Genomic DNA, 24479 nt, shown 5'->3' with positions numbered 1-24479 from the left:
CCAGGTATCTTATCCCAAGGCTGGCAGCAGTTCATTCCTACAAGATGCTGCCCAGACCAACTGTCCCCACTTTATGTGGCAAGAATGGGTGGCTTTGAGAGTCAACACTGTATAGAGCCCATGAAGCATCAGCCCAAGGGGAGACGTGATTGCTGGGGCACCTGCAGCCACTTAATGTGTGAAGCAACCCCTAACCCTCTGGTGTGTTTCAGGCCTCAGAAATCCGTGTGGCACGGCTCTGACTCCAAGGGACGGCGGCTAACAGAGAGCTACTGTGAGACCTGGCGGACAGACGACACGGTGGTGACAGGGCAGGCTTCCTCGCTGGCGTCGGGCAAGCTGCTTGAGCAGAAGAGCAGCAGCTGCAAGAACGCCTTCATCGTCCTCTGCATTGAAAACAGCTTCATGACTTCTTCCAAGAAATAAAAAACGGCACACAACAAAAGCACTGGCTGCAAGTGGAGGAAGGGAACCCAAATGTTTTCCCTTAAGGAACAGGGGAAATGGGCAAGCGGTTCCCACTCCCCACCCCCACCCCCACCCCCCCACCAGGATCATGTGCCCAAGCAGTTCCGCAATATATCAGTCAAGCAGATGAATGAGTGACAAAGCCAAAGAGTGTCTTCCAGCACAGCTCTGGTGCTGAATGTTTTGTGTCTTTCCTCCTGGCGTGGCTGCTGTGAATCATACGTGCCTGCTGGAGGGGCTGGAGCAGAACAGGCTTGTGTGCAAGGCAATCTCCAGGCAAGTGTGGTACATGGAGCAGTTAACTCTCTTTCTCTCTCTAATCCTGCTCATGTTTAACCCTTGAATTGTTTGTGTGTGTTAAGCTTCCCTGTTTGCCTCTCCCCCCCCCCATTCGACTCAGGTGGCCCCTTAAAAAAGCCAAGGCCATGTTGGGATAGGTCAGAAAGTCTATTTATTGTGGCTGATTTAACATAAGGTAGCCCTCAAACAGCAGCGTCCCCCTTACTGTCAGTGTAGCGCTGCAGGTGTTTCTGCATTACACAACCCGATAACTTGTCACTCTTGTCACTGCCTGCCTTATAGTGGGGACATGGTGCTAAATAACACAAGCTTAGACCCTGCTGGACAGTGCATAATCATCAAAATTAAGATTTCTGTAAACACTGAGGTGGCTTTCCTGTTGTGTGCCCAGCATAGTATCGGGGGGTGGGGGGATCCTGCCAAAGAGACCAGGAATTTGATTGTCTGCCCCCCCTCCCCCAAGAGTAATATATGGGCTTGCAGAAAATATACTCCCTTATCTCTGCTTGACTCACCAGCCGGCATAATGCCTTATTATTTCCAAACATAGATGCAAACAACACTCTTCATAGCTGGTTGAAATTTTTGCTGCAGAGTTGACAGTATCCTTTGCTGAGACAACATGCCCAGAGCAGTGAGACTGAACCTTCAAGCCTTGCTATGGCAGAGTTTTCTCCTTTGCTTCTTCCCCCACCCAGCCCTTTCACACTGTCTAGCTCTAAAATAGAACTAGAGGTGTTAACAGGCTCCTAAGTGACTTTTGCCTCAGCCAGTCTCCTTACAGGCCATAATGGAAGAAGAAACTGCTTGCCGTTGTAACAATCAGTATTTGGATTTGTGTTTTTTTTTTTTTTTTTTTACATTTTTATACTCTACTTGCCCTGCCTTCCTCCATTCTCCATAGAGGATGCCTCTACTAGCCATATTCAAAGAAAACAGTCAGTGCAAAAGTGGCAGGGCCCTCCTGGCTGAAGCCTTGAGGGTCATGCTAGCTCCCAGAACCCTCTATTGCTTTAACCTATCAGAAGAAGTGTGACCAAAGCCCAGTGGTGCAGAACCTATGCTTTGCATGCAGAAGGACCCAGGTTCAAGTCCTGGCACCTCCACTGTAAATAACAGGTGAGGTGAAAGTGTCCTACCTGAGACCCTGAAGAACAGGTGGACCTATAGCAAGCTGTGTTTGTAGCAGGTAATCAGATTTATAATCCTCCAGCCAGGAATGTTCTCCTAAATATCTCAGATCTGGAATCTGTTATTAGCAACTGCTCCAAAATAAAGAGATAATACAAAATTTAGGCAATTAAGAACCATCTCTGTCCAGTATTGACCCCTTTCATTTCTCTCCCCTGTCCCTAATACACTGTGGCAGGAACCACCAGAACCAAGCCATTTCTAATAGCTGTATTTTGCAGCATTTCTTCTGCCGCATCAGAGCAGAATGGCACTGTGCTGACATTTCCGAGGGGGATGGACTAGAGTTCACACTAGTCACTGTCTGTTAGTGTGTGTCACCCAAGCACAGGTAGGCAAGCAGTATTTTGCCATTTTAGTGCTGAATGCAGAGTGAAGGAAGCCATGCTTATGGTCTTAACTGTGACTGAGCTTCTGGTACCTCTCCCCCCATCACATCCCTTCCACTTCAGTGCCAGAGCCTTGGCCAGGCAGATGATTGCTGTGTATCAGTTCTGTTTTAAACACATTAATGTCTGAGCGTTTGAGTCTGTTTTGACAAACCAAGGTGCTAAATTTCTACCTAGCTTTCATTGATTGTCTTTCTGAAATTTTATTACCAGATGGGGAGGGAGGGAGAGGGAGCCTGTGCAAGTCACACAATCAGTTTATTACTGTCTACTGTATTTTGTGAAATTTTTAATGCAATTTTAAAAGCCTGTGGATCTCTATATCTTTGTCAGTTGTGTGTTGTGTTCTATAAACTGTTTTCTAAAGGCACTGAATAAAGGAAAGTATCCTCTTGTTATTTGTTGTTGTTCATTTGCATGGAATTGTAGAGGGCTCTGTCTACATCCCTGAACTGAACCCTGACTCCATTTGCTCCAGGAGAATGGGAAAAGTGCCTTTTAGGCTGCAAGTGCCAGGGTGGCACTCACAAGCCCACCAGCGTGGTATCTGGAAAAAAATCCACGATACACAATAATAGACTGTTTGGTCTTCCTACACTGAATGTACTCCCAGCACACATTTCACCTTCCCTTCTGAACAGAACAGCATCACAAAGAGCTTTCCATGAGCAAGTGAGTGCCTATGGGGGGGGGGGGCGCACGGCTACACCTTTTTGTGGCCATGCTCCCTTTCATATGGCCATTCTATGTTAAGCAGCCACTGTGTGACTACCACCCATGGCCTACAGGTCTAGCAGGATTCGTGGAACTGGCCCCTGGAGGCAAAACCAGATGAAAAGTCCAAGCTAGTTTGGAAAGTCATCAGGACTCTGCTAAAGACCTCATCTTCCTCTCAAACTGCCCACTGAGCATACTACTGTGGCCAGTAGAAATTATGTGACAGTGAAGGTATTTGAAAATCAATCGTCTTTGGTGGGGAAAGTGGAAGAGAACAAGAATTTACAAGTCAGAACAAAATGCAAGTGTATACTTTCCAAGGATTATGTTCCTCCAGAGGATCTAAAGTGATTGTTAAAAGCGCATTGTGTTTCCCACTCACTGTCCCAAATGGATGAGAGGACGTGAGTTAGGTTGGCAGCCTTACTCTCAGTCCTGTTTTCTTAAGCATAACTTTGACTTTTAAAAACCAAATATGAAAAGGAGCTCAATTTTCTTAGGAGGAAAGCTTCAACAAATATTACAATCCATAACTCCCAGCAGAGTATATTTACTGGTAACAAATTGATTGTTTTATAAAAAGTAAAACTATTGTTTTTTTTGTTTTTTTTAAAAAAGTACCTGCATCCATCTTGCTTGCTGTTGACTTCTTTTAAAGGCTGAGGGGAAAGCGTGCAGAGTATTATCAGTGTTTAAAACTACATTCATAAAATTACCAGGTGCCAACCATAACACTGGCAAATGTCTCCATAATCTCACCTGAGCTCAGGAGCCTGTGCCACACACATGACCAAGACTGGGGGGAAATCCAGTCGTCTGGTTGCGTGCTGCTGATGCACAAGCCCTAAAGTTAAGGAAGGCCTTTTCCTTCTGCAGTGATCTGATACTCTGGAAAGCTGAGATGCTTCTAAGTGCTGATTAACGTGGGAGTTCTCTGTGTTGCATCCCAGCTGGGAGTATGCAGGTAGACCAGCTCCTTTTCTTCCCCATCCACTGTTTTCTCAGACTTCCAAGTTAGCCAGCTCTGTCCCTCTGTCCTCAACTGGCATGCTGAGTTCCTTGGGTGGTGCTTCCTCTGGAGGTTTCCTGCATACATTATGTTTCACAGCCACATACACAGATGCAGAAAGATACACCACAGTCAGGAGTGTGAAATAGCTGAAGTAAACGTAGAACTGGAAAAGAGAAAGAGGGAAATACGATGTGTTGAGGCCCTGTGCCTTATTTTCCTCCAAAGCACTAAAAAACCCAGAAATGATCAGCAGCCCACAGAAGCACAGAATAGAGCTAGGAGGAAAACTCTTTAAGAACAGGAAGAGCCCCATTGGATCAGAGGTCCATCTACTCTAGCAGCCAGCCAGGTGAAAACTCCCCTCAAGTTCCCACATACAGGCATAACAGCAATTGTCCCCCACTGCTTTCTGTTTGCCAGAACACAGCATCTGAGCTGGGATGTTCTATGTAGCTATCATAAGTCAAAATTATATCCCATCTCTGACAGCAGGAATTCCACTAATGATGTGCATCTGCCAACCTCATTTGCAGCGACATACATAAAGCTGGAACTCTAGTTAAAAAAGGCACCCTACTTTTCCTCCAGCCTCATCAATAAAGTCTACCTGAACTAACCCAACCAAATATTTCTCCAATCTGTGCCCGCTACTTCCAATAAGGAAGATTTAAACACACATGCATATCCTGCTGCCAGGCTATTCCAATGCACTGCCATCATTTCTTATCTTGTCACATGAGCAGCGGGTAATTACAAGGCTTTGTTATGCCCACCACAGCCATGAGCCAGCAATGACAGCCCTTACGGGAACAGATTACATTTGCAGCTTCCAGATCAGCATCTTTTAAAAAAAAATATAAGCTCGACTCTTGCAGGATGGATGAAGCTTTTGTTGAGGACAATGTAAGAGAAATCCGCAAATGGCAAGGATTAATACATTTACATGTTTATTAGGGGGTAGTTCTGTTAACTCAGCAGAACTTTGCTTGACAACAAGTTCCATTGAAATCATGTGATTTGGCATGTGCTTAGGATCACTGTGTTAAGACTCTCGCAGAAACCTTTCATTTTTTTGAAAGGACAGAACTGACTGACTGCTAGCCACCCTAGAAACTTACCCAAAGCAAGGGCATAAGTCTCTTAACATAAATAAATAAATAAGGAAGATAAGGAACAGAAGTTCTATTTTTCTTGGCTTACATGCCTTTTAATTTTTGCCAGCCCTGCTTCCACTCCAAAACATGATGGGCAATGCATAGAATGGGGCCAACAGCCAAAAGTGGTCCAAGCAAGGCAAGAGGATCTACTGCAAATAAGTCCCTTTGAATTCCCACTATGTGGTTCACCAGATTATTCAAAGGACCTCCTTCCACAGGAGGAAGCTACAAAGTAAGCCGCAAAGGCAGCTAGGACTGATCAAAAGCCCACTACTGCAAGCCCCTCAGTGTCACTTGTGCTTCTTACCTGAGGGTGGATTGAGAGACCCAGACCTCTCTTATCTGTTATGATGATGGTGATGACAGTCTTGAGAACTGTGGCAAGAAAAGTGTTGATTCCAAACACCAGGGCACAGAGCTCTTTGGACAGGGAAGCTGCAATCTGGAAACTTTGTTCAAAGCGAGAGAAAGAGAGGAAGGCAGGTCAGTTCTGCTGGCAAGCACTGGAAAGGCACCAAGGACAAAGGGAGGGTCGCTTTATGGCTCAGGCCAAGGGTAGCCAGCCTGTGGCCATCCAGACAATGAAGGACTACAGCTCCTATGATCCCAGACTACTGGCTATGCTCCCTGGGGCTGATGATAGTTCACAGTCCCGATACTGACAAAAGGTGACATTGCTATGAATTATTGGTCAAGCCAGTTATCCCTGTGATATCTTTGGGAGTCCCACAGTGAGGGCCACAGGTTCTCCATCCCAGGACCACAGCCACAGATGGTATGCTGCAGCATCACCAACAAGGAAGGCACTCGCAAAGATCAATGCATTTTTACTTACAAGCCGAAGATGGCATAGAGATAGGGCTAATGCTGGTTATTTTGTGTTGACCTTAGAAGGCAGCTTGGGAGTGTTTACACTAAGAGGAGAGTTTGGGAAGCTGTAATACCTTTATCACTAATGTTAGTGAAATATCCAATGGTTAAAGGCATACAGTTGCTGGCCTGGAAGAGTGCTAAAGACTGCCTAATCCAGTTCTTTGTATTTAGTTAACCATCCCCGCCTTAGCATTTCCAACAAATTAGCTAATATCATTCAGAACATCAGCAGCAATCACCGTAGCTTGTTAACCTAGGCTGAATACCAAAAGCCTCCAACAACATATCTACCCTGGGACCAAAAGGTTATTCTTGGCATCCTTACAAGGGTGTGGGGGGGTATTTATTGGCATTACAACCCCTCCTTTAGCAAAGCAGATACTAGAAAGCTAATCTGGTCTACTATATATTGGGGTAGGCATGCAAAAAAACCCCACATCTTTTTGCATGTTGAAAAGAGTGAGAATGACAATATATATCCAGGTAGCGATGGATATCATAATCTTTATGCTCCTCACCACCAGCATGTGACTAATGGAGGCCTAGTCATCAAGTTGTTCTCACCACTCACATGGCTATAGGCACAAGGAACTGGTAGGAGCTCCTGAAGAGAATGTAGGCCACGTAGCAGAGCCAGATGTTGGCAGTAGTGTTCATCAGCAACAGGAGGCCTGCCTGGAATGCCGTCACTACACCAATCACAAGCTCTGACCACAGCGTCCAACGGATCTTCACGTAGCCCGCAGCAAAGGAGGTGACGGCACCTGCAAGGACACATACATGTTGTCAAGATATAGATGAGAGGACCAGGTATGGACAGCAAGGCCTCCACTCTCCAAAGCAGCACTTGCAACAAGGGGCACAGCAAAACAGTCATTGTCTGGAAAAACCCAAGGGACAATTTCTACCCCAAATATCCAAGGAGATTATTTTAAGCCCAAGGTAATCGAGGAAGAACTTTCTATTTGGGCACTTGCCTTTGCTTCCCTGAACACCTTTTGTTTCAGACATTTTTAACCCAACACTTTACACTAGGATACAAACATGCACACAATGACAAAAAAAAATATGTTTGCAGGAATAAAACTATACAGCTGAGCAGTTGAAAAATGGGGACATACCATACAAACGACAAAAAAAAAATAATGTCCTAGAACAGCAGGAAGGGGGGGAGATGATGGCACTCCAGATGTTGTTGGAATTTGCCCCAGCCAGAAGTTCAAATATCTGGAGGGCTACAGGTTCCCCTGCCCTGCCCTAGAAGGACTATGCAGCAAGTTATTTCTATGTCAGTTCTGCAATGAAACGTACATGGGGAGAGGAATTTTTGCCCTTCCTAGTTGGATTTAGCAAGCTAGGTTTTGTTTTTTGGACAGATACTGAATGGGATTCAGCTTCATAAAGCACAACTCTCACAGAAGTAGGGGGGAAACTTGTCCTGAGACGAGCCCTTAAAAACATTTAGTAACCAAGTTGCTCTGGATCCAGCTGTGAGGGGTGGGTCACTTTCAACATAATACATTTCCTGTAATGGGCATCAGCCTTTTGCACTAGAGATGCAATGCATCCAAGTATACACCTCAGTTCTAGCATGGTTTTTAGGATGATGCAAATGAAACCACCATTCTGGGTGTGAGAAAAAAGTAAAACTCTTAACAGGATGTTTCAAAACATGCTACCAGCTGGGGAACTGCAGTGTAAAACCCAGAGAGTTGAGAGGCAACTCGGGAAAGCCAGTGCTCTTTCCAACCACAGCTTCCTTGCTGGCACCAGACTGATCAAGTTCTTAGGTGTAGCCACTACTGCATCTGCTCCCAATGCTCCCTGTTCTGGTTGACGGTGACCCTACAAGCCCTTTTGGCTGGAGATGGCAAATACTGAGCTTATACACATCTGCATGCAGAGCAATGCACATAATCCCTGAGCTTTAGCACACATCAATGCATGCTTGTAGACCAACCTCACAAGCACCAGGTTGGGGAAGATTAGTGGAATGATTGGCCTAGATTCTCCATGCAGGGAGATCCCTGAGGTGCATCACCTGAAGTTGCTTTAAACCCAAGTAATTTTAGCAGAAATTGCCTTTGCATGAATGTACCGTATTTTTCCGTGTATAAGACTAGGTTTTCCCCTAAAAAATAACATAAAAAATTAGGGGGCATCTTATAATCTGAGCCATCTCCCCCCATTTTCTTAAATCTGAGTCCCCCAAAATAGGGGGTGTCTTATACATGGGGGCATTTTATAGATGGAAAATACGGTACTTTAGGACCATGGTCTAGGAGACTCCCCTAGGTGCTCTGAATTCATATTTGGGGCATAAAGCAGAGATAGAAAGGGGTGGGGTGGGGTTATAATCAAGCTCAAACTGGAAGTGGGGGAGGATCTATGTACCGAGGAGCGTTGAAGCAGCTTCCACAGCTCCATTGTAGATTTTCCTGTTGTCTCTTGTGGGATATATCTCATTCCACAAAATCTGCACATAATACAGTATTAGGTAGTAGCCAGCAGAATTGAATATCCACCAAAGGGACCAAAGTCTTAACTGCGGCAGCCGTACAAATGCCGCCAGCTCCTTTAACATCCGGAAAAAGACCATGTTCTTCCAGGTGGGGGCCTTGTGCCACACTGGATCCCCGGCCCCAGCGTTCATTTTGTCCATCTCAGAGGGCGAGGTGCCGTTGCACACAGGCTCACTCCTGTTGAAGAAGAGGCTGCGCTTGGGGCGTTCCAGGAAGAGCGTCAGCAGCAGCCCAAAGGCCATGAACCCCAGGGAGATGTAATTCAGGGTCGTGAAGGTGGTGCCCCCCACTGTGACACAGAGCTGCCCCAGCACGGAGCTGGCAAAGACTCCCATGAGGACCGAGGTGCGGGAATAGCTAGCCATGCGCTGGTAGCGCGAAGGGGTGACCAGGGAGAAGATGTACGAGGAGTAGGCCACCCGCGCCGCCATGGTGATGCCGTAGAAGAATTCCATGAACTGCATGGCAAGGATGCTGGTCCCGAAGATCAGCAGCAGCCAGATGGCAATGTGACTCAGGCTCTGCAGCACCAGCACCGGCTTGTACCGCAGGTAGTCGGTCAACAGGAAGATGGGCACCAAGACAGCCATGTATGAGTAGGACAGCACAGGTGTGATTTCATTGGTTACCTGCGAGAGAGAAACCAAAGCAATTGCAACGCCTTCCAACAGCAAACGACAAAACCTACCCCTCAAAGCCCCAAGTGATGCCAGATCAAAGCTGGGTTTGAGAACCCCAGATGTTAGGAACAAAGATTCTCACTATACCTGTGGTGCAACAACCAGTCCCTCTTCCCCCTCAACCACTGATTTGGAGCTCTCTTCCTACATTTCTTTTGCTGAGCAAGATGTGCAGAGGCCTTTTATGCCACCTCTTAAAGCAACAGCACATGGTAAATCAATGAGGCTTCAACACAACCACCCCAGCGCATACGCAAGAGGCTACTGCAAGGGACAGCAGGCTAGACTTTGTGTTCTGCCATAATCCAAGGGTCCACAAGTGCAATATGGCAGAGCCCAATCTCCACAAGCTGAGCCCCCAACGCCTCCCAAATTGATTGCACTGATGGGACCTCCAAAAGTGACCCCAGATAGGAAACTTCCTTATATCGAGCCCATCTAGTTCAGTAATTGTCTGCACCAGAAGAGGGCAGCTAATGACAAATGGTCTGGGATTATGGGAGTTCCAGTCCAACAAAACCTAGAGAGCCACAGGTTTTCCCAGCCCTATCAAGAGATGCCAGGAATTGAAACTGGGACCATGCTCTACCACTGAGCTATGGCCCTTGACCCCGGTGCTTGCATATCTATGAAATGAGAGTGGCATGATTATTAGGACTATGCTCTAAATTCCATGCCGTAGATCTTCCAAATCACTCTTTAAGTGAGAGCATGGAACAGCTGAAGAAATGGTGGCTTTAATCTGCATGCACAGCGTTCTGCCGTCAGACACAATTTTAAATTTTTTAAACTCCAAGTTAATACATCCAAACTCTTGTCTGGAAAAGGACACTCAGTACTTTGTAGGCTCTCACTACTAACCCACACGGAATTCTATGGTTCATCAAGCCGTAATCGCTCTGACCTATATTCCATCTTCCAAAATGCAATGACCTGACATTTTACTGTAGTAATAACTTTATGACCGGGTCAGTTTACCAAGCCACCTAGGCATTACTAAGTAGTCTATGGTTCACAGTGAAGTTTCCTTTACTTGCTTGCTGAAGGCAGGCAGGCAAGGGTGAATTCTCCTAGGTGAATTGTTACTGTTGGCTCAGGTCGTTTTTACTGATATATGTAAGCTATTTCTGTGTTGCCCAAAACAGCTTAGAATAATAAGTCAAAGCAGTACAAAAAACTTTATTAACCATGTAATTAAAATCAATAAATATTTAACTCATAAATACAAAACAAGAGCAACAAATAGCACAGATGCACTACAGCCAAGCCCCTCATTACTGGCACAAGATGCCAGTCACTCCAGCTTGTCTTAGACATTTGGGCTTAAAATAAAATAAAATAAAATTTTAAAAAAGCAGGGAGTAGAATAAAAGCCTTGGGGAAGGGAGTTTCTTAAACAGAAGCACACCACAAAAAAATCCCTATCACATGTGCTGCCAGTCTAATTTACCCACTGACAGATCTACAAGCTGAGGTCAACAGGAAGGTCCAGGCAGGTACATATGGGCATAGATGGTCCTTCAAGAAACTATTTTAACTAGCTCTTTGAATTGGGCCTGGAAACAAACTGGCAGCCAGTGCAGCTGATATAATACTGAAGCAATATGTTCTGATTGCTTTATCCCAACTAACATCTGGGCAGCTGGCATTTAGCACTACTTGAAGTTCCCAAACAATCTTCAAAGGAAGTCCTACCTAAAACCCATTGCAGTAGTCTAGTTTGGAGGTAACCAGTGCATGGGTAACTGGGGCAAGATTTGTCACACTAAGAGAGGGTCAGCCAATGCTGGTAAGGGCACTCCTGCAAACTTGGTCCTTTAGAGGGAGTTCAACCTCAGCCAGAATCTGCTGCTAACCTCCTTCTGGATTAACTGGCTTTCCTTAAGGAAAAGTTAACCATGACTGCTTTTAAATTAGGAGAGGCTCTCACTGCAACCAACTTTGGGAGTCATAACCCTACACTATTTTGATCACCTGTTTTATGGTACCATTTTGTAGTGCACTGAGAACACTTTACACAGGGCACAGAGCAGGCAAGCATACTAATACAAGCACAGCACGGTGTGCTGGTTCAAGGGAGGCGAGGTGCTGGTGACACTCAAATCTGCTGAACTGTGCAAAATGTCCTGGGGACCCCTCAATTTCTGGAAGGGCACCTGCTGATCAGAGTCGCCTAATTACAAATATTTGGTCTTGCAAAAACAAAACATCTTGAGCTCCTTCTTTCGTTGGGAGCCCAAAAGCAGACCACCCCCCTTCCAGGTCCCTTGCTAAGGAGGTCAGCTAAGCTTCTTCCAGCCTCTTTTGATTGGAACTTGCTGTTTTCTAGCCATGGAAACAAATCAGCAGGAGGGACTCTGATCCTTGGCCAGAGCTGCCCTGCTAGGACACAGACCAAAAAAATAAATAAAGCTTTCTCCCAATGAGTGGGGGGAGGTGCGGAAGGGACAGCCTCGTGAACAGGACTCGCGGAAGGTTAAATTCACTTGCCCCATCAGGAGAGACAAAACATTATGATGGGTGCTGCAAGGAACATTTGGCACAACCACGCTACCCAGACCATAACACTGCAGGCATTTGTGTATGTTTTACACATAAATTGCCGATAAATTGGTGTGCCTGGGAGAAAATCCACAAATCCTTAGTTAACACCTGAGCCATCCTGACTGTTTTGCTATATTTCGAAGGCAAATCTGCAATCCTGACCACAGTTCTTCTTTTTAAAGTGCATGGGCTTGTTCTATAGGAGCATCTATTATCTTCATATTGAAATCTGTAAGGCAGCTAGTCCTAGATCCTGAGAGGGCTGCACAGATGGCTTATATAGTCCATTTATTATATCGCATCTTTCTTTCCTTGTGGAGATACATAGGGGTGCCAGGTGGCCTGTCATCCAAGCACTTAGCAGGCCCTCCCTTGCCAGACCTTCTTAGAGCCCCCCACTCCAGTGTAACTTTCCATTCCACACAGAAGCCGTTTCAGGGTCAGAAGATGGCAGGCCCGGTTAATGGGTGAAAAGGCAAGCAAGGGGAGGAGAGGAACACACATCAAACAAAACGAGGAGCAGAACCAACGGGGAAAAGAGACAACTCCACTAAAAAGAAAAAGCAAGAAGCACTAGAAGAGGAACTGGGCAGATAATACGAGTTGGGCAAAGCCGGCACCAGCTATGAATGACTAAGAAGCAGTTGCCCCTCCATTTTCAGCCAATGTAAAGGATGCAGATTAAGCCAATTTGAATAACTTGTCTATTTATGGGCAGTTCCTGTTGGGTTTTCTGTCCAATGAGTCTGGGATGTGAACACATAGAAGTCACAGGGTGAGCCAATACACAGGGTTGAAATCTCTGTTCTGGGACAATAATTATGGAGGTAGTCCCACAATTCCTCCAGCTCTAGGAACTGCTCTGTGTCTACTCGCATGTGCTGGAACCCTAGTCCAGCAATATGTCTCAAAGTACCACCTCACTGAATTCAACTGGTAGGATATTTCAGCCTATCACCAGCAAGGCATCAGTGTCATCCACTGCCTTCCCTCAATCTCCTACTCTTTTAGGCCGGGAGAGCCTTGGAAGGATACACAAAGTTCGAGTGAGAGCCATGGAATGGCCTTCCTTGCTTTCACACCATCCATGCCACCCCCCCAGTGGAAAATGGGAGACTCCTTTCAGGCCAGTTTATTGTTCCAGTTAACATCAAAAAAGTTAAGAGATGAGTTGGGGCAAAAAAATTAAGAGAGAGAAAGAGTGCCTAAGTCTCTCTCCCCCCCCCCCATTCCTTTCAGCATGTAAAGAAACTGCTCACACAGTAATCACCATGTCTATGAGCTTTGGCCCTTCCAAAAGGGCAAAGTTGGACGGCAGAATTACGTGAGCATTATGTATGCAGGCTGCCTCCCTGTCACCTCTCCCAGTCGGGCCTGTGTGGGATGAGAGCTGCCCCATGTCCCAGAGAAGCCTCTAAGGACAGAAAATAGAAATTATTCATTGCTAAAGGGAGAGATAGATGGTTTAAACATAAACCACAAGGAAATAAGGTTAGCAGGTCAGAGAGTTAAGTTCAGCAAGGCTGTTGCAATCCGAACTCATATTCTGTAAGGCAGTTGAGAGTTCTCAGAATTGGAGCGGGTGGTAGAATACAGACTTCTCCCCTCCCCCTTAAAGCCAATAACAGAGAAACCCATACAACATTTGTGAAGGGTGATTTTTTAAATTGCTAGATAAAAAAAAAGCAGAAGTGCTGTTGACTAGTGGACAAACTGAAAGCATTTTTAATTTATTTATTATGTCCAAAACATGAACAAAATAAAATATAATTTTACAATAATTCTAAGTTTAGAATATCTACTCTTTGAAAAATGTGGGAGGTCACCAGCACAGACATTTTTATATCATTATTTGGAAAGACCAAGGGAAAATAATTGTACTAAAATTGCTACTGTACAAAACGAACAATTGAAACTGAATGTAGCATTAAATCAAGCGGGGTAGCTTCAAGCTTCCCCTAGTATGATCTGTATTTCTGTATCTGTCATGGCAGTGGGTCTTCCCAATGCATTAGGGTTGGTGTCCTCCCATAAGCACCATGGCACTCTCAAAACTCCCTTGGTACCCACCAAGATTCTCACCCTTTTCAGTTTTTCAATAGAGGATTATTTTCCACATGAATGGCACTGAGCGAAAGTGGAAAGCACTTTGCAGGCCATCTAGACACTTCACCTTCTGACCTAAATGTCTCCAGAATGCCTCTGTGCATGACGTAGGGGATGTTCAGCATGATTTTTGGTTTGGTTGTGTGCTTTAACTGATTTTTTTTTTTTTTGAGGGGGGAAGTGTTTGAGAGATGTTTTGCCCACTTATCATTTGTTTGGGGTGTGTGAATTTTGATTTGGGAGGTGTTGCCTGCTTTTTTTTTTTTTGCCTGCTTTGGAGTTTCTGTTTTGCCTTTTCTATTTTTGGGGGGGGGGGGGAGATGAACAAGCTTTTTCTTCTCTGAAACTGGAATTCTGTGGTACCAATGACAATTTATTAAATTTGCAATTGTTTATGTGGGCCTAAGAAGGTTGGGGACCCCTGTATTAGGGCATGATCTGATTTTAAAATCCCAATGATTTGAATGGAAAAGATTCAAACATATGGTGAACTCTCTGCTGAAAACTGATGAGACTCAGAAATACTTGCTATTTTTCTTTCGCGCAATAGGATCATTCCTAAGAAAATGATTTCAGCATGTGGCTTTTTGTAATATTGAAATCTGTGATTAGATCCATTTGTCGTTTTTAAATGAGACATCAGTAGAAAAAGCAAATACTAAAACGTTTATATCAAATTAATGTTCTAATACTCAGTTTGATTCTTTGTTAGGCATTTACTACCTGGTAATGTTCAGTTCTTTACTTTGTAAATCACACCCCCAAATCTCCCCTCTCTTCACCACCTCCACAGTCCACACAAATCAATTATCCTCCAGCAAAAATGATAGTTCTGACTGTAATTGTAACTGAGTGGAATAAAGTCCCCAGGGTGTATTCATCCTTAGCAGTCACTTGAGGAAGAATGACAGTACCCCCATCTCCTTTGAGCAGAAACATATACTTCCTTGCTGTGGTACCCCCTCCCTGAAATTCTGTTCAAGTCACACACACAAGGTGGTTTGGCTCTATTCATGAGCCCTGGACAGTCCCAATGTTTACTTACTGGAAGTAACAGGTCAACAGAACTTCACTATCTCAAAGAGAAGCTTCAGTTAACAACCCTGCACCTTAGCCTGTTACTTCCAGATGTATGCATGTCTTGGAAGCTTGAGGTTTTATTGACAGATCAAGGCTACCAACCAAGGTATCAAGCCAGAGAATTGGGGCAGTTCAGAGGTAATGCCAAATGGTAGCTTGCCCTATTGTGAATGAGGACCCAGGAGTCTTGTGCTAACATACTCCCTCCTTCCCCTCCCGTTCTGCGTGGTGATCCCCTGCCTCCTTCTCTGGTTCAGAGCATACAGTAGTTTGGACCATTTAGTCCAAAAACTCATCTATGGTATGAGCTCGCCCTGGGATTGAAAACCAGTTTTGCCAGGTGGGATTAAATGGCTTTCCTCAAACCAGGAAAAAGAGGCAGGGAATTGCCATAAATGGGATCGGGGAGTGCTTGAGTTCCTAACTGCTCCATCAGAGTCGAAAACATGGTTTGGTGTGGTGTCCAAAGCAAGTCCATGAGAGCTGCATAAGATGTGCAAGGAATTTCACTAGATTTATGAGAATCAGGGCCATCCACATGCCCTGGAATTTATACCACTTCACTGCCCTCCTCCTTTTCATTATCGCTGCACTCTTCAAATATGCCCTCTGTCTCCTGGCAGAGAGCACCACTTGTTGCTGAAACTACTAGAGAATAGCCAGGAGCAGATTGTGAAAGAAATGGGGGCCATGGTCAAAGTAGGAAGTTGCTGAGTAATTCCTTAGCTGCAGTTAGGGGCAAAGATACACTTTGATGCCATCTGCCAGCTGGAAGGAACACTGTGTCCCATCTCCCATAGGTACCCAGCCACCCAAAAGTGCTAGATCCAAAGCAAAGAAAACAACTGAAGATGGATAGAATGAAAGGGAAAAGGAACAACAAAGGGGGGGAATTTTAAAACAGTGCAGCATTTGAAGAGAGAAAGAGAGACAGAGAGAAAGAGAGAAAGAGAGAAAGAGAGAAAGAGAGAAAGAAAGAAAGAAAGAAAGAAAGAAAGAAAGAAAGAAAGCCCAATGCATTCCAACATGTTGCTTCCTTCCTGGGCAAAAAGATCTTACATTGTTACAACAGTTCACAGTGAGCAGACAATTCAGATGCTTACTTAGCTAACCCAGCTAAACAATTCACTTACAAACTCAAACTGTTAAGCAGGCAACAGGTAGGCAGGCAACAGGATAAAGTTCTTTTTGGTTGCATTTAATTAAAAAAAAAAAAGCACATTGGTACCCTACAGCACTGTGATCAAACGATAAAACACTTTCCCAGTGATTTTCATTACTTTATTAACTACATGAAGCACAATTCATTTCCCAGCAGGCATGCAATGCTGAATGGTGAGGGCTATGTACGCTGGCACTGGCTCAGCACAAGCCTCTTCTCTCACTACCCTTTGTGTCCAGAATCACAGAATTACGGCACTGGAAAGGACCGTGAAGGTTACTTTGTCGGCCACTCTACTAAGCATAGGCTCTACAATGCAGGATGCAGCCTCAACATCCCTGAGCTGGTCATCCAGCCTCTGCTTAAATACCTCAAGCAAATGAGAGTCCACCAACTCCCAAGCTAGTCTGTGCTGCTGATAGCTCAGGGCTTATCCACACTTACCTTTTGTTGTTTTGCCCCAAGCATTGCCTGCAAAAACCTGCTCTTTAAAGCTGAATTGGAGCAAACATCTATATGGGTTTTCCTCCAATTGCTGTTTGCTCCAATAGAGCTTTAAAGAGCAGGTTTCCATGGGGAAAGCTACAAAGAAGGGGGAAAAGTCCTCTGACACAGAGCTTTAAATTGCAGGCCGTGGCTGGAAATAGCTGGGGAAAGGTAAGTGTGGATAAGCCCTCATAATGTTTGGATGTGTCTCCTAATGTGCAGCTGCACGGCAGGAGTCCTATGCCCACCTGTCTTCTGCACATCCCAGCCACCCCTCTCCTCCCCATGGCCCACCCACTGAAGCCATACACTGATCCACTTCCACCTCTCAATTTTCCCACCAGCACACACAGGAAGGATATGGGGATGGAGAAGCAGCCATCCCTAGCCTACTGCCCCAGACCAGGAGCTACACGGGGAAACTTGCTCCGTTTACATGCCAGGGCTCCCTTCGGCCTTCTGCAACTCTCCCCTGAGCTCACCTCTTCCTTTGTGAAGTTCTTCTCTGACCCCAACAGGTAGGGTGTGATGAAGCTCTCTCCAGGTCTGATCTGGTTCATGAAGCCATAGAAGCAGAGGTAGAACACAAGGAGCTTCCAGCGTGGGTCTGGGGGTGGGTCCGGGGGTTGCTTTTCGGGGTTTTCGGCCTCAGCAGACATGGCTCGCCCACGTTGTCTCAATCAGTTGTAGGAGAGAGGAGCTCTTTTCACAGCATCCCTGTCTCTTGGCCACAGAAAAGCCTCCAGCACACATAGGTGTGCCTGCAGAAAAAGGAGAGTTTGGCACCACGTCAAATTTCCTAGTTGGAACATTGCAAACTAATACCCCCATCATCTGGCTAGGAATTTAGTTAATTTTGTAGCTACAAATCTAAGAGAACAAACAACACTCTGGTTCCCGCCCCCCTGCTGCCACTGCAATGCCTTTTAAGTCCACTTCCACATGGTGCCTGTGACCATTTCAACTGAATGCTTGAAGGCTGCCAGATCAGAACTTCAAAAAACCAAGAAATGCTGAAGCAGAGTTTATTCAGCTGGACTGATACATTTGGAAACAATGAACGGTAAATACTGGCATCATCCCTATTGTTTTCTACTCTTTTACTCCAAGCAGCTTAGAACAGAGGTTTCTTTAAGGCTCACAACAGCCCTGCAAGGTAGGTGGGCTGAGAAATACCCAAGGACACCTTGGTCACATCGTAACTGAGCAAGGATAAGAACCAAGTTTGCCAACCATACAAATCTAACACTGCCACTGCTGTAACACACAGGCTCTGAATAAGGAATGAGTGGCAATAACAGTGGTTAATACTTACGATTAACTACTGACCAGGTTAGACTAGCATGCATCGTACATGAAATTACTTTTCAAGACCAATTGGGTTTTTCAGCTGGTTTAAGCTGGTTGTGAAGAGGCTCTGAGGGGCTTCAGTGCAATGAAACATGGCTGCCATGCAAGCATTTGATACATGACTGGAATTCTTTCAGCAGCGTGGAAATGAATGGTCTTATATAAGTGTTTTATGGCCTCATTCTGTTTTGGTTGTTTCCCTGAATTACTGTTACCCACCCTGAGATACAGTATAAAGGCCAGAAAGTGAGTGAGTGAGTGAGTGAGTGTGTGTGTGTGTGTGTGTGTGTATATATATATATATATATATATATATATATATATATATATGAGATGAGCATATTATGCCGGAACTGTAAGAGACAAGGCAGACAATGAAACTGAGCTGGATGGACCAATGGTCTGATTGAGTACAGTGGTGCCCCGCAAGACGAACGCCTCGCAAGACGGAAAACCTGCTAGACGAAAGGGTTTTCCATTTTGGAGGCGCTTCGCAAAACAAATTTTCCTATGAGCAAAGGGGTCATTTGTAGCAAAGGCTCTTTCTGCCAGGGAGGCAAGGGGAAAAAAACTATTGCAGCTGCTCCTTCCTTGGCCAGCAAGCAGATAGTGTGATGCTCTTCCTGGGAGCAGGGTGGGCAGAGTCCCAGTGGAACTTGGCCACCCACAGATTAATGCAATGGGTGGAATTAAATGTCATGCTAAAGTGATTGTCCAAGCATCTCCCTTCTCTCTCTCTCCACCCTGCTAGCTGACCCTCCTGAGCAGTTTTGGGTGGTGGGCAGGCTGCTCAGGGACCAGGGGAGGCAGGAACAGCTGCCCGGAGGACTCCCAAGGAGAGGGGAGAGAAGGCTGAGGGAAGACTCCCAAGGGAGGTGTTCAGAAAAAGGGTGAGAGGCTGCCAGCTCTGCAGGCAAAGGGTGACATAACTGGGCTCCACAGGGGTGCCGCAGAAAGAAGGTAGTTGGCCAAGGGAGAGGTAGACTCAAAATGGTTGAAAACCTATGATTCAGGGTACCATCCTAGTATGTCCAATTTCTACAACTCCATTTGAAAACTCTCAGAGCTATACACTCTGCATTATTCTGGACCCTCTCTCCACCCCGTTTGACAGTCAGGTTTTTCTGCTCTGTCAACAGGTCATAGAGGAAACATCTCACTTCTGTTTGGACAGTGTTATAGTGGATTAGGGCAATCTTATGGGTGAGCAAGCAGAACACCACACTGCTCTGTAGGAGGTGAACTAGCTGATAATCCCCTTCCCTTTAAGAGACAAAACGCACTTTGGACCTTTCAAGTTTGACTTTCTAGAGGTGTACAGTGTTGCCACTGGAACAGGAGATGTGTATGAAATTTGTGTAGGGGGGGTATAAGTGACACTTTGGATCATGACCAAAGTAGCTAGAGATCTGGTGGCAGATGTGCTGTTTGTACTGGTATTAATAGAAACCATTTTCGGTACATTTTGAAGACTTAAATTCTCTCTTCTTAACACCATCAAAATGCAACCAGTCATTAGTGAATGTGGGCTTTAGAGATTTTTGATTTTTTTTTTTAATATATACTGCCCTTCATCCAAAGATCACAGGGCCGTTCACAACAGAAAAATACAAAATGAGAATGCAAAATGCATTAACAAACCAAACCAACCCCACCACCGCAAGCAAATTTAAATAGCCACAGAATGTTAATCTAATCAGCCAAATGCCTGGTGGAAGAGAAACATTTGCCTGGCACCTAAAGATATGTAATGAAGGTTGCACGTGAGTCTCCCAGGGGAGAGCATTCTACAATATATTGTGTTATTTTAGATCATCTTATTTTTACTGCTGGTAACTCAGACCAGCTGAATTTTATCTCACTGTTGCTGTGTGCATTTGGCCAAAAGCACATTTTGAAAGTTGTCATCTTGATTTAGAAACTCAATCAAGCACACAAATCAATCTGGCTTACCTGGCCCAACATGCCTTCCCCCACTTACAAATGCAAACAAACCCCACTGCAGCCAAGCACAGACAACCAACCACCCCCTGGGCCCCCAAACCCTCTCACGACCAAGGAAATGCAACAAGTGAATAGAAGGAGAACGTATCCAGTTGACTCTGACACAAACCCCCCCCACACTGTACAAAATATAAATTTCACCACCACCACCCCTCTCCCCACCCTCTTTGTCTTGACCTTATACTGTACTCAACACTAATGTCTCATAACAAATGTAAATGGTCTGTAGAAAAGACTGCACAACCTGAAAAAGAGAGACAAGGCTTGTTTACTAACCAAGAAAATCTTTAATAAAACATTTTAAAAAAGAAAAAATAAACTCAATCAAGCCTTACTTCGTCAGATTGTGTCAGTATCACCTGTATTACACTTGCTTCCCATTCTTTCTCCAAGGAGTTAAGAGGCAGTATCTGTGAGATTTACAGTTCTCCATCCCAGGTGCTACCAAGCGCCAGATTTCCTTAGCTTCAAGAGCCAGAAATACAACTAGCAGGGTGGTAGCCAAATCATCTACACTTAGGAAAACACACATTCTTTTAAGAAAATAAATAAATTCATTGTTTTATTGCCCTGCTCCTCACTTGGTCTTTGCTCCTCAAACGTTTTATCTGCATGAAAATACACCACAACTAAGCCTTTTTTATCTTCTATAAAATAAGTATAAATAGAGTGCCATGCTGCTGCTGACAACACCTCCTTTCTGATTCTCTAATACAGGCCTGAAAATTAAACTTAACCAACTCACCTGTAGCAAAAAAAATAATTAAATAAAATCAACTGCCTCCAGCTGACCCCCACAGGGTTGCTTTGGGGGGAAAGTGTGTTGATACTTTTATTCTCTTCCAGGCTATTTGTGATCTAGTAACTTTTGTAGGTTTATATGTAATGCTGCTTGAATCCCAGTCTGGATTGTGGCTATGCCCTAGGTCTACCAATGCCCCAGACCTTATTATAATGCTCCCTGAATACTACGTTGTGAGCCTGTTTTATGAAACAAACAAACTCGTGCACACACCATCAATATCTTACATACAGAGATGTAATAGCCAAGAAAGCCAGGAGGTTCCCAATTTGGTTGTGTCTGTGTCCAAGTGATAACATGCTGTCTTTAAAAAAAATTAAGCACTACATCTTAGAAAGCTGACACAACGCAATGTAATGAACATGTAATACTAGCACGGTGTTTGGGAGGGCATTTACAGTATTGTCTCAATTTAACTGGTCTAAGCTGCAACCCTATGCATACTCACCCACAAGCAAGTCCAAATGAACATAGTGGGATGCATTTCTGACTAAACGCACAAACAACTGCATTGCTAATGAAGTTTCATGGTAGGGCACTTGCTGAGACTCCAGCAGCTAGTAAAAATGGCATTAAGAACTGACAAAAGAAAACCAAAGTATTAAATAAAAGTAATACTCCAATAAGACACATTTTACAATTAAACAAAAAACAAAACAAAAAACAGAACAGAGAAACTTAAAAAGTCTATATTTTATTGGGCCAACTTCTAGTGGTCACAGTGTAAGCTTGTGAATTTCAGTAAACCTTTCTGTAAAAGAAGATAGCAAGGTGTTACCTTATTTGATCTTTGAGACACTGGGGAGTAAAGTCTGCAGAGTCATGCCATTGCATGCTCATTTGAGTCACCACCATCACTTTCAATAAGCAACTATTTAAAAAACAACACCATTGCGACAGATGCATAGACCTGAAATAAAATGAAATGGAAAAAAAAAACTACCATTCTTGATCAAAGGTTATTAAAGGTCTGAGCATTATCATTCCTACAAGTTAATAAAAGGAATAGTGCACACATACCATAATAACGTTTTATTTTACAATTAGGTGGGACAAGCCTATTGTTCTGCTATACTGACAACTGCTATGGCACGGCTATGCCAACTTCTACTGGTCACAGTGTAAGCTTGTGAATTTCAGTAAACCCTTCTCCACCCTCCACCCTCCGCCCCCCACCATGGCTCCTCTCTTATACCAGCTGTGTTGGTTGTCCATTTGTTTCTGGGTCAAATTCAAAGTACTGGATGTAACATAAATGGTGTTACTGAAAATACCATACTCTGCCATCCACTTAGGCCTGAATAAAAACTTTCCTGTGTATCTCACCACCATTAGAAGTATGGTTGGTGTGTAAAAGGGAACAGACCTTCCCTTTGGTGGTGGCCAAGATGCAAAGATCTCCTTGCTCCAGGAGATCAAGTTTATCTGCCACCAGTTGTTTATCCATTCTCATTTGAAAATACCTTGACCCCGCTACTATGTGGTTTTGTTTTGCTCCTTCTGGATTTTTTCCCTATAGGTTTTTTTGTTTTGTTTTAATGGTTTCTTTCATCTGCCCCCCCCCTCTTTTTTCAGTATCTATAAAGCTACTTCATTAATTCCCTTCTAAAATTAAGTTTCCCAACTCCTGCTAACATTTTTGTAATCCTAACCCCACATAAACTGGCTGGGAGAAGTTGAGGTGCACCAACTCCCCCCCCCCAAAAAAAAACCCTGGCCAAAAGCAGCTAGGATGCAGTTTCATCTCACACAGGAGGTACACTAACATATTCTTATAAATTTTGGGGGGCCCAAGACTCACCTAAAATATATGGATTCAATAAAGGGTTAGATATACAGTATGTGGGTATATATAGGTTGTCATAAAGACACCACAGTCTCCACTGTGTCTCACTGCCCAAAAGGAAACACAGACCCCAGTAAGAGTGCCTGGTACCCCTGGAATCTCATCTTGCTTGGAGTTTGGGGTGACATGTAACAGAATCTACCTGGTCAGCATTGCTCTGCCTGAGATTTTCTGAATGTATTCTATGATGTAGTTTAAGCAGCTGTTAATATTACATTCAGCTCTCAACCAAATATGTAAAGAAAGCCAGCCAGCTAGTCACATGTGGTTTATTGCACAGCTTATTCCCTTGGAATGTTATAAACACCAATGCTACTCCACTACCAGGTCATGAGAACTACAGCAATTAGCCCTACTAATATTTACATACAATTGCTTGTGTGCGCACACATTCTCTTCAGCAGAGGGGGAATGTACATTGTGCTTGCCATTTACAATTAAAGGCTGGGATTCAGAGAGCTGGATTTCCAAAAGTCATGTAGCCCAACCCTCTCAATGTAGAAAATCCCATGCTAGAGCATCCCTAATAGGTGGTCAACCAGCCTCAGATGAAAAACCTCTAGGAGAGTTCTCTATTTTGAGGCCAGTGAACAGGGTTTTTTGTTTTTGTTTTTTAGCTTTGGGAGTTGTAGTTGTATGGAGTGCCAAGTGCAGGGGGGGGTCCAGTATGACCAAATATATCACCATCTACATTACTTTATAACAACTATTGTCAAAAAAAAGCATAGGTCTGGAGGACTAACATAATGATCTGTAGGCTCATCAGGAGAACATCAGTACTGTATTCCACAGCTGCAATCATTAAAAATAAGCCCCCCTCCCCACTTAACATCAGTTTGGTATATATTACTATGCATTACAGATCTTCCATAGTTTAAAGCTGCCATCCTAAAAACCAGGAAGCCTATTTGTGAGCACAATAGGATTTACTTCTAAGAATTGTTAGGATTGCACTGTAAACAAGCACCATTTCAGGATATATTTACCACTAACACCTTCTTGTTTAGAAAGAATTTACCACTAAAACCTTCCTGTTTAGAAATGCTTTGGGAGCATGAATTATGTGTGTGTTTTGCTTTTAACTTGTGGCAAGGAATTGTTTCCACAGGTGGAAGGCGGCCAGTTACTTTAATTGCTGCTTCATATCTGCTTTTGTATTCTGAGATTTTCGTAATCTCGTTCTCCTATGTTTACTTTCACCCCTTGTCATAAGCCACCTCCGGCTTTTTCAGAGGAAAGGAGCGGCCGGGATACACGTTTTAAAGGTATGCATACATTTACTTAAAAAATAAATAAATCACCCCCTCAAACGCGCGGCAAGGTGTGGCCGCGAAAAGTCTTACTACTCCACACACGGCTTCCCAGGTGTCAAAGCATACATTTGCCACAGGAGCAACGTGGACGAGACACCTGACCTATGCTCCTTTGCACAGAGGATCAAAAACTGCAACAAGCGTGGGAGCAACAAGTTCCCCTTCTCTTTCCAGGACCAGCATTGGGAGCATGGGGGTTTTGCGTTTTTTGCAGGATAGAGCCCTTGGTGACCCTGCATCTCCCAGGTGGCATCCCAAACATTTCCCTCCGGCTAACCAGGCTGTTCCCTGCGCCCGCCCCAGGCCCGCCGGCCCCCCTGCTCTCCCGGCCCCTTCTCTTACCTTTTGCCTCTTGCTCTCCCAATGCACGGATTCAGGCGCCTCGCGAGCAGCGCGCGACCCTCACAGCGCCGCGCGGGGAAGGAGCTCTGCAGGCGCCTCCCGGAGCAGAGCCGAGCCCTCCCCCAGGCGCCAGCG

The 24479-nt window shown here is 44.6% G+C and overlaps 2 protein-coding genes across 7 annotated transcripts in view; one reads left to right on the top strand and one right to left on the bottom strand.

Moving 5' to 3' along the window:
• COL18A1 (collagen type XVIII alpha 1 chain) overlaps positions 1-2746 on the top strand; it is a 155658-nt gene extending 152912 nt beyond the window's left edge. For all 4 annotated transcript variants that reach the window (XM_081837096.1, XM_081837093.1, XM_081837095.1 and 1 more), the window contains one exon: positions 213-2746. In XM_081837096.1, the coding sequence (XP_081693222.1) occupies positions 213-426 (214 nt within the window). In that variant the 3' untranslated portion in view covers positions 427-2746. The remainder of the gene's footprint in view (positions 1-212) is intronic.
• SLC19A1 (solute carrier family 19 member 1) lies at positions 897-24479 on the bottom strand. Of its 3 annotated transcripts, XR_014150661.1 has the most exons (7): positions 24345-24479; positions 17170-17448; positions 8502-9258; positions 6679-6871; positions 5542-5683; positions 3825-4240; positions 897-3724 (listed from the first exon to the last, which is right to left on the bottom strand). XR_014150661.1 is itself a non-coding variant. In XM_081837394.1 (6 exons), exons 2-6 carry the CDS (start codon positions 17344-17346, stop codon positions 4067-4069), a joined length of 1443 nt encoding a protein of 480 aa, XP_081693520.1. In that variant the 5' UTR covers positions 17347-17448; positions 24345-24479; the 3' UTR covers positions 897-4066. The 3 variants fall into 3 exon arrangements, 2 of the variants coding, with proteins under 2 accessions (XP_081693520.1, XP_081693521.1); XM_081837394.1 differs by having other exon boundaries at positions 897-4240; XM_081837395.1 differs by lacking the exon at positions 24345-24479 and adding an exon at positions 21622-21724 and having other exon boundaries at positions 897-4240.

This window comes from Podarcis erhardii (genome assembly GCF_964252035.2).
Source record: "Podarcis erhardii genome assembly, chromosome: 1".
NCBI classification, from domain to species: domain Eukaryota; kingdom Metazoa; phylum Chordata; class Lepidosauria; order Squamata; family Lacertidae; genus Podarcis; species Podarcis erhardii.
Note: the sequence above shows the minus strand (reverse complement) of the source record. Positions and strands in the feature narration are given on the sequence as shown.

Coding starts and splice junctions, on each gene's coding strand:
- SLC19A1 (XM_081837394.1), bottom strand. CDS start 17,346: ATGTCTGCTGAGGCCGAAAACCCCGAAAAGCAACCCCCGGACCCACCC. Junction 6,872..8,501: donor AGCTGCTTCAACGCTCCTCG/GTACATAGATCC, acceptor GTGTCCTTGCAG/GTGCCGTCACCTCCTTTGCT. Junction 5,684..6,678: donor TTCCTTGTGCCTATAGCCAT/GTGAGTGGTGAG, acceptor CTTTGAACAAAG/TTTCCAGATTGCAGCTTCCC.